This window comes from Branchiostoma belcheri, unplaced genomic scaffold (assembly GCF_001625305.1).
Source record: "Branchiostoma belcheri isolate BF01 breed outbred unplaced genomic scaffold, Haploidv18h27 scaffold16, whole genome shotgun sequence".
NCBI lineage: Eukaryota > Metazoa > Chordata > Leptocardii > Amphioxiformes > Branchiostomatidae > Branchiostoma > Branchiostoma belcheri.
Window position 1 is genome coordinate 3,432,069 of NW_017803046.1, and position 15,318 is coordinate 3,447,386.

At 42.6% G+C, this 15,318-nt stretch overlaps 1 protein-coding gene across 1 annotated transcript in view; it reads right to left on the minus strand.

Annotated features, from left to right (window-relative positions):
* The window catches only part of LOC109465924 (sushi, von Willebrand factor type A, EGF and pentraxin domain-containing protein 1-like), a 13,133-nt gene extending 5,730 nt beyond the window's left edge, over positions 1 to 7,403 (minus strand). Inside the window, exons 1-15 of the mRNA XM_019763409.1 lie at positions 7,334 to 7,403; positions 5,644 to 5,697; positions 4,946 to 5,317; positions 4,607 to 4,636; positions 4,238 to 4,417; positions 3,937 to 4,021; positions 3,497 to 3,612; positions 3,110 to 3,289; positions 2,907 to 2,924; positions 2,191 to 2,562; positions 1,933 to 1,962; positions 1,325 to 1,504; positions 1,087 to 1,171; positions 726 to 841; positions 230 to 409 (exon numbers count right to left, since the gene is read on the minus strand). Of these exons, the coding sequence (XP_019618968.1) occupies positions 230 to 409; positions 726 to 841; positions 1,087 to 1,171; positions 1,325 to 1,504; positions 1,933 to 1,962; positions 2,191 to 2,562; positions 2,907 to 2,924; positions 3,110 to 3,289; positions 3,497 to 3,612; positions 3,937 to 4,021; positions 4,238 to 4,417; positions 4,607 to 4,636; positions 4,946 to 5,317; positions 5,644 to 5,697; positions 7,334 to 7,403 (2,068 nt within the window). The remainder of the gene's footprint in view (positions 1 to 229; positions 410 to 725; positions 842 to 1,086; positions 1,172 to 1,324; positions 1,505 to 1,932; positions 1,963 to 2,190; positions 2,563 to 2,906; positions 2,925 to 3,109; positions 3,290 to 3,496; positions 3,613 to 3,936; positions 4,022 to 4,237; positions 4,418 to 4,606; positions 4,637 to 4,945; positions 5,318 to 5,643; positions 5,698 to 7,333) is intronic.
* Positions 7,404 to 15,318: the final 7,915 nt, after the last annotated feature.

Below are 15,318 nucleotides of genomic sequence, written 5' to 3' on the forward strand. Positions count from 1 at the left end.
GCAAACTCCCTCCGCGGCATAACTCGCCTCGCTCCCCGAAAAAAATTAACGCCGCCGCCCCACAAGTCTTCTAAGGAGGCTACTACACTACTACAAACACACCCACCCCCCCACACACACAGAGAGAGAGAGAGAGAGAGAGAGAGAGAGAGAGAGAGAGAGACGATGACGACGACGACGCACGCACGCACGCACACACACAACCACACCGGCTTTTGGTGAAACTTACTGTGGCAAGTCGGTGTGTTGGTGTTGCTCCAGGTTAAGTCAGCCTGGCAGGTGGTTGTAGCAGCCCCGTTCATGTTGTATCCAACATCGCACGAAAATGTCGCCAGGCCTCCCGGCAAACTGGACCCGCTGACCGCGCCGTTCTCTGGGGCCAGCAGTGCCGGGCATTGGTCGGGTGGATCTGGAGTAAACAGTTTCAAATGGACAATAATTAAAAACACAAAACAGTCATTAGAGTCACCAGCCATTTGACTGAGTTGACAAAGCATTTCATGACGTCCACCTGCTTTGTGCATTGTGATAGAAAGTCTTGTTCTATGGATTTTGTGCAAGTTTATTTCCTCATAGACTTCATCACTTAGGTATGGTGATAGACTACATCTCTTAGGCAATATGATTCGGTGCAAACATGATACAAATATCTTTAAACTTTCTGTGTTATATAGAGACATTGAGCTACAGTAAGCCCTGTATGGTTATGTATCAAATGAAAATACCTTTCTGGCACACACAAGAATGGTCGTCTAAACAGTTGGTGGGTGTCCACTGGAAGGCCTCGGTGGAGTCCATTGTCACACAGTCTAACTCCTCGGTGTTTGCAGTGGAGCCCCATCTGTGACAATTACAATTGTAAATTGTAAAGTATGATCCAATGTCAAAATGCAACCTAAATCTACCCAGATCACTTTATGTCGTTTTCTGTTACAAAGTTTGTTATCTCCAGTGAAGGAAAATACCAGAGTGCAGGTAGGTGTAAAACAGGTTGTTGAACATTTCCATCGACCGGTCCTTCTAACTAGGTCCTGGACATGTCGCTATTTTACTACAAATACACTGATCACAAGGTACATTTCCTACCTGTTAAAAGACCCCAATGCTGGGGTGCCAGTAGTAAGGTAGACCCAGTTACCCTCCGTGGAATAGGGAGCGGCATCGGTTACACCTGCGTGTGGAAGAGACATGAACAATTTAACTTCACATAAGCAGTCTTGTACAAACGTCTTGTAGAACATGCACAAGGGTTTTCAGAAACACCGTAATGAAAATAATTCTCATGGTCTAAATGGGAGAGGGATCCGGACTAGACTTTGTTTACCTATCCAGTGGGTTCCCTGGGTGAGGGACTTGATGTAATAGTGCTCCAGGTCTGACGTAGGCAGGACTGCGTCTGCGCCCTCATTGTGACATTCTCCTAACGCTGTGATGGCGCTATCCACCGTGGTCACAACCTTGTAGCACTTTGTACCAATGACACCAATATAACCAGCAGGACACTCTGAAAAAAATTATAAAATCAAAGTCTTTATACCCAGTGTCAAGCAGAAAGAACAATGCCACCGTGTATTTGTCGACTATAGCTAGTTCTTTCACAGTTCAATTTAATAACGCTGCAGAAGAGTGACGGATGTTACTTAGTGGAGCTTGAAATGTCTTTGAATATCGTTCACCTGGATGTCTAACATTCAGTAAAGTACCGCGTGTATTTGTGAAAACTTTAGAACTAGACTAAAAATATGACAGTCTTGACATATTATATATATCACACTCTGTATTCAGTTCCACTCTATCAAGTATAGACTTAAATTTAGGAACAAGAATTGAGCTTTGCTTATCTAGTCTCTTAGAGAACTGAAGGTGATCCCTGTAGTCATAGGTAATGTCAATTAGCATTATGTACCATATTGATAAAACTGACAAGCTCACCTATCTCAGGAACTAGACTCATGTCAGCATCTGGAAAGGTAGAAAAGGGTGTAAGGCTTACTGTAAGCTACACTTAGTACTTACGTAGATCTCAAACATTCACACACATACAGACACGTCACACGCACACACATATCAATTTGCGGTCTCGGAGTCTAGATATTGGTTGCATAGGCGGATTTACTGTCAAGAAAAAGCCAAGTAAGTAGCCCCTTGCAGTGTAAACATGTAAGAAAGGACCCAGGGATTTCGGCTCACCAGTTTGGCAGACATATCCGTATTGTTGGGAGCAGGAGCTGGGTTTCCACATGTAACCGTCGTCTTTAGACATGACCACACAGTCTACCGTGGCTGTATTGGGATGATCGGCATCGGGAAGAAACTTGCTGAAGGCTCCAATCGGAGTGCCGTCCGCGTACTTCCACGTGCCTTCGTGGAGAACGTCCGTTATGCCGATTAAAACGGTCTCTGAGACCAGGCTGACCAGGTAAGCGTGCTCGTCTGCGCTGCGGGGAAAGGCGAGGGTCGCCCCGTCAGCCGCACAGGCGCCGTGCGCATCCATGGCATACGTCAGGGTGTCGGTCCATCGGTAGCACAGACCCGCATTGTAGCTATATCCGTCCGGACATACTGTGAACGACAATAGAACGGGATGGGCATACGTAAACAGTAATATGACCATGAGGTTATGCCTTGTTTTTATACCTCTGCTTTTAAGTTATACTGTTTTAGTTCCGCTTGTCTTGCATTGGTCTTTGCGTAAAAAAATCTACATTTCAAAATCTGCTTGTGTGAAAAAAGACCTCCGTACACATCATCCACTCTGCGGGCTACTTTGCCTTCAACAATATGGCATACGACTGCTCTTACACATTCAAAAGTTTACAGTGAGTTCATAATGCAGTGTTAAGTATTGACATTTGGCATTCAAGTGATAGCCAATGTTTGTGAACTTGAGAAACTGAGAAACTCACCGGTCGGAGGAATTTGAGCTGAAAAACACCAAAAAGAAAAGGATATGAGTTACACCTAAAACGTAGGTCACACACGAACACACACATCAAATGATCGTAGATTTCCGCCCCTACACACACACACATGCACAACTTTCCAAACAACTTCCAAACTTTCAACCACGCCGTCCACAAAATTAAAAGAATACTTTGGAGAACCTTACAGTCACAGGTTGGCGTGTTGGTGTTGCTCCAGGTTAAGTCAGCCTGGCAGGTGGTTGTAGCAGCACCGTTCATGTTGTATCCAACATCGCACGAAAATGTCGCCAGGCCTCCCGGCAAACTGGACCCGCTGACCGCGCCGTTCTCTGGGGCTACCAGGGGCGGACATTGGTCGGGCGGATCTGGAGTAAACGGATCCAAGTGGACACACAAATTAAACACAACACTCATTTAATTCTTAGCTTTGACAAAGCATTCTCACAAGCGCACCTGTCGTTAGGGTCGTCTTCTCGTTAGGGTTGTTGGCAAACACAATACAAACGTCTTTATAATTGCTGTGTCATAGAGCTACTGTTAGCCCTGTATGATTTGATGTAGCAATAAAATACCTTTCTGGCACACACAAAAATGGTCCTCTAAACAGTCGGTTGGCGCCCATTGGAAGGCCTCAGAAGAGTCCATTGTTACACAGTTGAGATTAGCGTCGTTTGCAATGGAGCCCCACCTGTGTGAATTGCAATTGTACAGAAGTGTTTTACGGTAACGTCCAAAGATACCGTCATAAAGTGCGTAATAGTAATATATTATGATATCCAATGTCAAAAAGCAATAAGTTTATCCAGACCCCTATGTGCCTTACTCTGTTACAAACTTTATGGAAAATGGTACCCGCATGTGTAAAATGTTAGTAGTGAATATTTTCATCGCACAAAAATGACTTCGACACCAACCTGTCCTTCTGTGCTACGAGAACACTTGTTAAGTAAAAATGAGCACCATACGATTTTGTGTTTAATATTGTGTGTTAATGACAAGGTAGATTTCATACCTGTTAAAAGACCCCAGTGCTGGAGTACCGGTAGTGATATAGACCCAGTTACCCTCCGTGGAATAGGGAGCGGCATCGGTTACACCTGCGTATGGAAAATGAATGAACAGTTCAACTTCAAGCAAGGAAATAAACTATCAGTTATTGTAAAACATGACCAGTCTTCACGTCCATAAAAACATTGACTAAATCATGAGGAATATGACGTATCAATTAGGAAAGTTTTGTCAGCTTTCTGACAAAACAGACAGACACAGAAGGCATCTAAAACTATCTAAAAGACAACAGATTTAGACTTGACCTATCCAGTGGGTTCCCTGGGTGAGGGACTTGACGTAATAGTGCTCCAGGTCTGACGTAGGCAGGACTGCGTCTGCGCCCTCGGCATGGCATTCTGCTAACGCTGTGATGGCGCTATCCACCGTGGTCACAACCCTGTAGCACTTTGTGCCATCAATTCCAATGTAACCAGCTGGACACACTGTGGAATGGTCATATTTAAGTCGTTAACTTTACACAGTGTTAGATGTAGGCAGAAATAATACTATGTGCATTCATGTTGTTCACTGAGCACATCATTCAATCCATCCATCCATCCATTCATCAATCAATCAATCAAGCGAACTTCAGCAGGCGTCAAGTGTCAAACCGATAAAACTGACAAACTCACCTATTTGAGGAACCTGTGTCATGTCAGCGTCTGGAAAAGATGAAATGACATAAGACTTATAAGTTTCATTTAGTTCTTAGATCTCCCTGTCTCTCTCATTCTCTCTCTCTCTCTCACACACACACAAGCACACACAAACACACGCACACACAGAGTACACACACACACACACACACACACACACACACCACACACACACACACACACACACACACACACACACACACACACACACACACACACACACACACACACACACACACACACACACACACACACACCACCACACACACACACACACACACACACACACACACAGGGGTTCCTGGGATTTCTCACCCTTTTGGCAGACATATCCGTACTGTTGGGAGCAGGAGCTGGGTTTCCACATGTAACCGTCGTCTTTAGACATGACTACACAGTCTGTCGGGTCGGTGTTGGGATGATCGGCCTCGGGAAGAAACTTGTTGAATGCTCCTATCGGAGTGCCGTCCGCGTACTTCCACGTGCCTTCATTGAGAACGTCCGTTATGCCGATTAAAACGGTCTCTGAGACCAGGCTGACCAGGTAAGCGTGCTCGTCTGCACTCCGGGGAAAGGCGAGGGTCGCCCCGTCAGCCGCACAGTCGGCATGGGCGTCTGCAGTATCAGCCAGCGTGTCGGTCCATCGGTAGCACAGACCGGCATTGTAGCTATATCCGTCCGGACATACTGGGAACGACAGTAGAACATGTAAAACTTTAGTATGATCAGGCAGAAATAGGGGTTGTAAATTGATACACGATACTAACAAAACAGTACATACAATCAATTCTAATTCAATTTTTTATTTCAGGCACAGGGCCCATATCAATACATAAATTAAAAATCGGTCGAACTTAAGTTTCAAACTTGTGTTATAACTTATATTCGTGCATAATTTCATCAGGTTGGTAAGTGATTGTTGGAACAGCAACGTTCACAATAACTAGTTTAAGAAGAGCCGACGTATTGATATGACCGTCTTAGCCTCGGTGCCATCCTCCGTAGTTTCAGACCGCTCACTGACTCCACTGGCACCACGCCCAGCGACATCATGAAGCGGGCGGAATCTACGGAGGATAGCACCCAGTTTATGACCGTCTGTCATCTTCATTAGGGCAATTCTGACTGGTCCACTCATGCAGGCTGGATGTTACTGCTAACAATGTAATTGTGACATTGTTGTGTTATGTTTTGTTTCCACCTGAAGTATCCAGGTCACCACTGTAATCATGGACAGTGTCAGCTAATGGCCCTGATTGACGTCACATGTAGGTGACTTAGAGCTCGTTGACATTTACACTTAATTACAGGTCAGTAGTTTACAGTTACTAGTACTATATGTGACTCTCACATAACTGTGATGTAGTAATCTTATTTCAGTCTATAGCTCTATAGAACCAATACCTTTTGAAGAGTCTTTGCGCGCATATATTGTGAACATCAAGCAAAATGAAATATCCAACTGTGATTATACGTCTGCTAACTAATCGCACAGTAATTGAAATTACTGGTTCAGGGGAGCGCCATAAGTTGACCCAAATTGTTCGTGTCAAGGACATTTATATCAACATTTCCTTTCTTAGCAACGCTGATTATTTTGACAAATACACAACAAGAAGATTCCCCGATAGCTTAAGCAGTATATTGTTTTCTTTCTGTCCCTCTCGGCGTAAGAAAGCTTCAGAAAATGACGGTTCAAAATCTGCTCATGTATGAATCTAAAAACACTTGCTCTCCCACATCATCCGCTCTACTAGGTACTTTGATTCAAGAGAATTATGTAACGACTGGGCTTTACAGAAGGATGGTTACAGTAATTTCATCATGAATGCAGGGTGAATTATTGAATTTTATCATTATGTGAGTATGGGACACGGTAATGTCTGATCCATGCCAGGACCACAGAAACAGGACCACATGACGTGGCAGGTTTACTGAATGCAGTTGATATCGATGCAAACTTTATAACATAAAGGCCAGTTAGCCACGAGTACAACTGTCTGTCCATACGAATGCAAATTTACATACAAACAAACAAACAAACAAACAAACAAACACACACACACACACACACACACTCACTCACTCACACACCACATACACATACACAAGCAAACACACACGCACACACACACACACACACACAAACAAACACACACACAGGCACTGACACACATACATACAAACAAACAATGGAACATGCAGTCACACACACACACACACACACACACACACACACACACAAACACACACAAAAATCTGGTTAACGATTTTGCCATGCTTTCCTTGGCAAGTCTTGGCAAAATTCCTAAGTTGAGCCATATATGGTGTCGTTTATGACATCGCGCTTTGTTAATCTGAAATTACAAGTAAAATGACTGGAACTATGTTGAACATTCTTGTATTTATAATAATAGCAACAACCACGGGTTCAAAGTGGCAGACATGTTGTTGCATATTTATAGCATTCTAGAAATCAACCTCGATATTTGGCACTGCTGTTTTAATACCACCTATCAAGTAGCAGGCATATATTCCATTGCCTGTCCCTGGTTATCGTCCAAGGTAAGTACATGTACAAAATGTACGTACATATGGGCCACTTGCCGCTTGTTTGAAATTGAGCTCTGTATCATTTATCTTTTATTGAGACAACTTAAGTTCGCTGACTAAATGGTCACAGAAGTAAGGAAAGTTACGTACTTTGTCCCTTGGTTGCAGATGGTGCTGATGCCAGGACGGCAAGCAGAAGAAGGACGTTCTCCACAGCCATCTAGTCCCTGCACATGTCACCTAATACTAAGAAACCACACGGCAAAAAATCCTTGTGACGTCTAACGTATGGCGGATGTTCAACAGACCTTGGGTGCATTAAAACAGGTTTAACAACTACTTTGGGCAAAACCAATTAACTTTTGGTTGCGTTTCAACTGAGCAAAGATTCCATATAGTGCTTTTCCGAAGGCGAAGTCAGGCTCAAGAGATACATTCAATCATACAATGTCTTGAGTAAAATGTATCGTTTTAGGAATCGTAAAATCTACTGCTTTGGGGAGACAACGCTTACGTTGACAGGCATAACATTTAACTTATGCTTGGCGGTGCACAATGTTAGAATGTTTGTGACTGCATGCAAATATAATGTTTGCAATAGAAATATGCAGGAAGGAGCTTACAACGTCTAGTAGGACAGACATATGTACAATGTACATACGTCTGTGCAACGAATCATTGATGTAGCTTGACTACAACCCGAAATAAATTTGTTCTGGCCTCTTAATGTGTCATTTGAAGTGAGAAAATCATTGGTCTGGATAATCGGAGAGTTTGGGTTTGGCGAAATCGGTAGATATATAGAGCAATCTTCCATTTGTCAAACGTTGTCACATTACAATGGAGAAATAGTTAATTATGAACTATCTTAACACAGTGCATAAAACACATTTTACATCAGAAGTGGGGAAACTACGACCAACTATGGCCACGGGCCAGGTCGCCGACCCAAGGTCTCTCCGTAGATTTACTATTGTATACGTCAGAAAAAACTATGGGTAATTACCTAACCTTTCGCATGTAGCTAGCCTGCAGGGATATATGTATGTCGCGTACGGAGACAAGACTGCTACGAAAGACGGCGACCATGGAAAGGCAGTCACGCAGAACACTAGTATACATAGAGCAAGTCAAATATGGAAACACTGGAAATAAAAAAAATGTCATTTTGCTATCGATCTTTGAATTAATGAGGTTTTAAGAATAATCTACTCACTAGCTTACTCTTCCAGAGAGAAAGAAATCCTGCTTCTATATTCTTGACACATACTTCCTCGGTCAAAGTCTTTCCTCTGAAATCCTTCCAGTTTTATTGTCATTGATTGTCAATTTAAGGAAACACGGGGCAAATCTCACAGTTAAGAGGCATATGGTATGGTGTTGAAATCGCCCCATGGATCAAAAGTGCCCCGTTGCGGCAGAAAAATTAATGCAGTACTTAATAGGAAGCGCTAACTCGTGGTGCAGTACTTCATTGAACTCTAGAGGCCGCTTTTGATCCATGCACCTGTACGCCATCTGATATTATTGCTATATTGTGGAATAATAACTTTAACTGCTCTCCTGTGCTCAAGGGAGACTTTCTTCTGCTTAAACACCATGTTCTATCTCCGCCATGTTTAACCTTGGTTCTAACTTTTCTCCAATAAGATTGTTGGGAGGCCAGTTTTCTTGGCTGCAAGATTCTGCCACAAAACCGTCAGGCACCAAGTTGGAGCAAGGAGCTTTAAATTGGTTAGAGCGGCGATTTGTAACAGAAACAGGTAGCTTTGAAAAACACATCAGCTTAGGGATTGTGGTCTTTGCTGGGATTTTGCAACTGTCCACTTATCTTTGACAGAACGACGAACATTAGGGCCTGCTACGAATTCAAGTCAGTCTGTATTACCAGCATTTTCAATACATTTCAACTGAAGGTTCACATGCATTTCAGAGTACCATTCCAGAACTATTGTCCTTTTTTTATGGTTTAAGCCTTTTGTACATGTATTTATGTGAAATGCCAGTGCAAAATATATTTGATACACATCATGAAATAGAGAACACCGTGCATAGAACTCAAAGGTTATGTGTAACATACCCAAAGATTTTGAGAAATAGGTTCAAATTTAACAGTCTGTCCATGTTATCTTCTTGACATTACAGTTTATTTCATACCTCTACCTGGTATCATCAACTACATGTAACACAATGAAACACAAGTGACAAATTCCCGGCCGTTGGTTTCAACTTTTATTCCAACCAATGAAATCAATCACCACAGAATTGATGTCCCTCTCCCAGACTGAGGCCCCCTTATCTTGACTACTCTACATTCCATTCCAATTGTAGCGAGGAGTAACTGTGGATCAACATTATAAACATGCCTCAAACTTTAGAAATAGAGGTAATAGGTTGTACAGGTGTATTCATGTTGAGTATGTAAATCCTTACATGGTGCTGCAGCATGTGTAGTACAACCCCTGACCACAGCTACATCCAGAGAAATAACCTGAGTATCACAATAGTTCTGGTCCCCATAGCTCTGCTGTGGATATACTTGCAGTCCCTGTTACTCAGCTGTTCAGACTTATCATGATATACAAATGTGAAGAGTGGAGTGTTGCACTTGTTAAAGGAGAGATAGTGCAAACTTTTCCCAGCACAGTACAGACAAAGTTGGATCATTTTTTTAAAAGATTAAAAAAAGCTTTCATGGAGCCTGTAGAAAGAGAACTCCATAATTTCCATGCACAAAGGACGTAGGAAATGTCCTTTCTGTTTAAGAAGTGCCTTTTGTATAGCAAAATATTCCACCATTTAAGTGCTGGGAGAAAGCTGCTACCTCCTTACTAGTAAAAATACCTGAGTCTAATCCTTGACCTATGGAGTATTTGGTATTGAACATCTGAAGTATCTGACATTGATGTGGAAGAAACATGAATCTGATTGCCTGTCTGTGTATTACTAGAGACAGAGTGAGGTCTAGGCACACTTGTGGACCTCCATCCCACATGTGACAGAGTATGATTGAGTCTTGGTACAGAAAAATAGTTGTGCCAGTTACTGCCTTTGGTACAAATGTCTTGGCTGCTTTGGTCCAGGTACATGACCTTTAAATGATATGGCAACATTGCATGTGTGCATTAAACTCTCCCTAGTAATACACAGAAAAAGTACAGCCATTATGACGTGTTTGCTGCAAGTAAATACTGTGATCCCAAAGTTTGGTTGTGACTTTAGACCTCCACACCATAGAATAAATATACTGAAATATGTACACAATGACCATACGCCTCATGCACTGCACAATAATTTACTACGTTTCCAAGTCAAAAACTACCCCGAAACAACCTACAGACCCTAAAGGTACGTATTACATATAGATATATTTGATGTGGATTCAATTAGTACAAATATGTCATACACCATTTATATCAATGTTGGAAATCTTAGGATATATAATAATACATCTGATGGGGGAAACCAATGGTAAAATTACTACTACATCGTACTTTCAACATCCTGTTTATGAAAACCAGCTGGCATGGGCATAAAAATGTCCCCATCTAGTTTTAGGCCTTCCAGATTTCCTGAACCACTTGAAATTTCAATACTGCACTTTTGGTTACCTGGTAAAAATACACTTTTACCAGTGTGTCAAATAGGGAAGGCAATGACAGTAGAATGTCTGGTTTTCATAGGACAAGAGTTGAGAGTATTAGGGTTCTACATGAGGGGAAATAAATAGTTTACAGTACAAGAGAATCACGTGAGGTAGTTAAGATTCCTGAGTTTCTGCCTGTAGGAAAGCCAAGTGCCGACTTATTTCTGCTGGGCCAAAGATTTCAAGGAACTTATTCCACAACAAATAAGATTGTTTTTTTTTTTAGGTAAAAGAGGAGACCAAATGATTTATAGGTTACAGCAGCTAAACTGGCGTCACCAATAATGTGTAGTTACTCTGTTTTAGTGGACAACACCAGCAGCAGACTTGCCAGGCACTTACTGTTGTAGTCTTTATGTTTTCTCCAGGGGCACGTCCCCACCTTTCCTACAGACTTCTCGTACTATTCTGGCAGGAATCCCATGTAAGAACTCCAGGAACGATTCATGGCCGTGCACTCTGTTCAGGCCGTGCCTGTCTGGCAGCACAAAGCCATGGGATATATTACACAATAGGTCCTCTCCAAGGCACAGACAGGCTTCATACTGCCACACAGACACGCCAAGAGTAGCACAAGCAACACTAACCATTACCAACAACAGAAACTGGGGAGAGGGTGGGGGGGGAGTGTCATTCCAAGTGACAAAAATACCGTACTCTTGAGAAAATATGTGGCATCTCTGAAGGAATTTAACAGTTTGTGCTGCATTTCACCTTGAAGATGTGGAATAAGTACCTGAAACCAAGTCCCCATCACAGAGTTCCCTCAACTCCAACCTACCTCCCTTTTGTCAAGTGGTACACCCCGATTCTGATAACCGATACAATACCTACTAATAAGGACTGTACCACACGACAAGTACAGGAGGGAAAGTCTACTACAACAAAGGCTGTTCCTACAAACATCAATGTTTCCTTTCTACACCGCAATTTTATCTGATCCCCTTTTAACCGTAATAAACAGCCACACGTTCTGTAAATACAGAAAATAAGTTTGATTCATGACATTTTGCAGTGGGGTGTTCAGGGCCAATTGCAATGTTCAAAGGGAGCAGAGAGTAACTTTCGTAGTCACAGGGTGTAAGAAAGTACACCACCAGATTATGGTGTGCCTTCCCAACTATAGGGAATGTAATCACTGAGAGGAAGCATTAATTATACATCCAATCAACTTGACTAATAATTAATGATATCCCTCTGGGAAGACCCCTGTGAGCTACACATATCATAAGTAGAGTTTTCCAAGTCCCTGAGTTTTTTCTTGAGATCAGAGGCATGTAGAGCTATATATTTTACCCCAGCTGCATAGAGTGGCATCTAGTGCTTTATGTTAAACTGTAGTGTCAACCTGAGTTGTGTTCACAATTCATCATAAGTTCACAATGGCTACTGAACAGCAGTAATGTTGCCAATGACTCATAAAGTATCAAGTCACAAAAATGAGTTCTCACTGCATGATAAACAGTACTGGGAAGTTTTTTTTTCATAAGCTGTTTGTTGCCCCTAGTGATTGTGCTCACGACTCAGGCTGAGTAAATTGCACACCTTTGCAAAGATAGACTTTGTGCCACACCATAAGATTTGCATACAAAGTTTGAGCCTGCGAGATACAGAGAGGTAATGGTCTGATACAACATCTGACAGGATTATTGTTGTTGTTCATATTTGCCACCTACTACATGCCATCTGTCAACATTCAATTCTTAACACCTTTACATAAACAGACACTTGAACCTCGTGATTGTGCTAAGATGTAAGCCTAAATTGCTGACTGATACAATTTTCTACTACATAAAATGCTTCAAAAAAGGCTTCTTCACTTTGAAAGCACAATCGCAAGGTCCCAATGCCTGGGTACAATAGTTTGACTTCACATTAGCCACTGCATAGGAAAGACACCCAGGTGCCGACCACTGCAAATTAGTAAGACTTTGGTTTTCACAGAAAGCTTTATGATAATCACTCCACTTCCATTTTCCCTACATGAACCATCACTGATCATTACAACATTTCGACTCCGCAGGTCCAGAGACAATTGATTGAAGGACGAGTCTCTTGTCACTTGTTTTGCATTTGCACACTATCACCACTCACTACTGAATACTTCCATCAGTAATTTGGGCCTTTCCAGAGACCGTGGCTTACAAATGCGACTTGATTTTCCAATCAAACTTCACAAAAGCTAAAACAACGAGGACTTTCCCTCTGCCGTTCCTGAACGAAACATCTTCGCTTTCCTTTCAAGAAGAAACCTTACTAAAGCTTTGGTATAAACAGCAGCACGAATATCACAACGGTGGCACCTGCGGTGACTTCACCCAACCAACTAACCTTCTTATCAGATATCACCCACAATTCTACCTCCCCAAATAAATTGAAGAAAAATAACAGCACTAGGAATAAGTACAGGGAAAAAAAAGACGTACTACCAAAAGACACTAGCTTCGAAACATGAGTTTTCCTGAGAATTATTAAATGAATCAAACACAAGCTAATCACCATGAGCTCTACAGGTTATTACACAAACCGACCTTCATTACCACAAAGATTCCACTACAAATTAAAGACACCTGAGGAGGAAATGAAACACCCGAAACCCTGAAAGTTCAGTGGATCATCACGAGCCTAACCACTGGTCCTAAACCCTGATTACCGAGATCGTTAGAAATGACAAAGCTGTTATCATGGTGCCTATAACGCAAAAATTCTGACTAATAATGCCTCTGGTATGATACAGTACATAGTTCCAAAGTGCTATAGAATAGACTCACTATTTACATAGTATTTCCAGCACTTGCATTTTACCTGAGAAACATTTCACTACTTTTTTTAACACAGTATCACCCATAGTAAACTCTCTGAATATATCTTCATGATCAAATCTCTTGACAATGATGATTACACTCTTACACCACAAGCTTAGCGGGCAAGATGGACTTAACACAGGTCTTCTATTCTCCTTTAAGCTGGAGACACAGAGTATAGACCAGTGCTGGGTAGGGACTTTGGTACATTTCATATTCACAATGCCTGCCCAACACTAGCCCATACAATTCTCTCTTCAGTAATGGCATTAACTCAGGTTGGCTAAAGCAAAGGCATCTTTCAAAACAGATTTTTCCTTCCTTCCCCGTGCCAAGAGAACAATGCCGTACGAGGCAAAAAAATAATTCAGACTGCTCTATACATTCTAGATGAACAGATCTTGCACAAAAATCCTGGCAGGGTCCCAACAGCCTCGGGCTCTGCTTGACAGACCGCTCAGCCACACCTTGAGTTGATATTTGGTACAAGCAACTTAACCTGGTCGATATTGATATCTCCCTGGTTACATGATTGTAAATAAAAGAACAGCCAAGGCTCGCCTTGCCACAACGGTTCTTCTGACTTCCATAGCAGCCTCAGAAAAATACATTACACCCGCTATAAAAATAGTGTGAAAAGGAGCCTGGCAAGGCGAGTCCCGGTTGTTTCTATCTCCCTCTATGCCACAGTAAAGATCCCCCCTCCCCAAACACTGCCACAGGTTTGAGCGCAGAGCACTCCGATTGGCCCCTTCCCCCGCCAGTCAGCAGCAGTGATGCCATGGCAATAAACAAGTCAACAGGACCGTGACAGCACCGGTGGGCGGACAACAACCATTTTATCCTGGCACTCATGAGACTACGTCTTTCGCTTCCTGGCAAAATAAATTACTACCGTTGTCACTATGGCAACACCCCCACATTGGCCCCACCTTAGCAACTGCCAGAAGCGAGCAGCAGTCATGGCAACTTCTAAATGTCATGGCAACTGTCCAGTTGTCGTCAACAACCAACCGGTGCTGTCACAGCGCGGCGATTTCTAAATTATGTCATTTTCTGCCAGCTGCCCAGATTTCAAAACTTTTCAACCCAATGACCAAGAACAACAGAAGAACTGGGTTGTGTGGGTTGGAAAGTGGTGAAGATCGTGGGTGTGTTTTTTCCCCCATGGAGGTTAAACACAAAGCACTATGCTGGTGTGGAGCGGTCCTGTCATGCGGACACACATATGGACGGGTGTCCGGTGTTGACCTTGCAGCTGTGCATGATTGCCTTGAACAGGAGGGGGAGGTGCTCGATGGGGATGTCCAGGATCTTGCTGGTGACGTAGCGGATCTCCGGGAGGCACATCATCAGCTCGCGGAAGCGGGCGGGCTGGTGCGGGTACTGCGCCTCGATGTAGTCTTGGCAGGCGTACCAGAACCGCTTGTTCACGCTCTCTATCAACTCTGCATCTCTGAGGTTCTTCACATCTGGAACAGAGAAAACAACTTTTAGCTACTGGTTCTGGTGTTAGGCAGAACATAAAAGGTTAGCAAGTAACTAACAATCTATTTTTCTGCTGTCTCCCAATGCTTTTCATAAATTCACTGTGAATCTGTAGGAATATAATTCTGAACCCCTTAATTCACTCAAAGTAATCTTTTGTAGGAAAATTTGAACAGCTGAGTTCCAACTACTTTGAA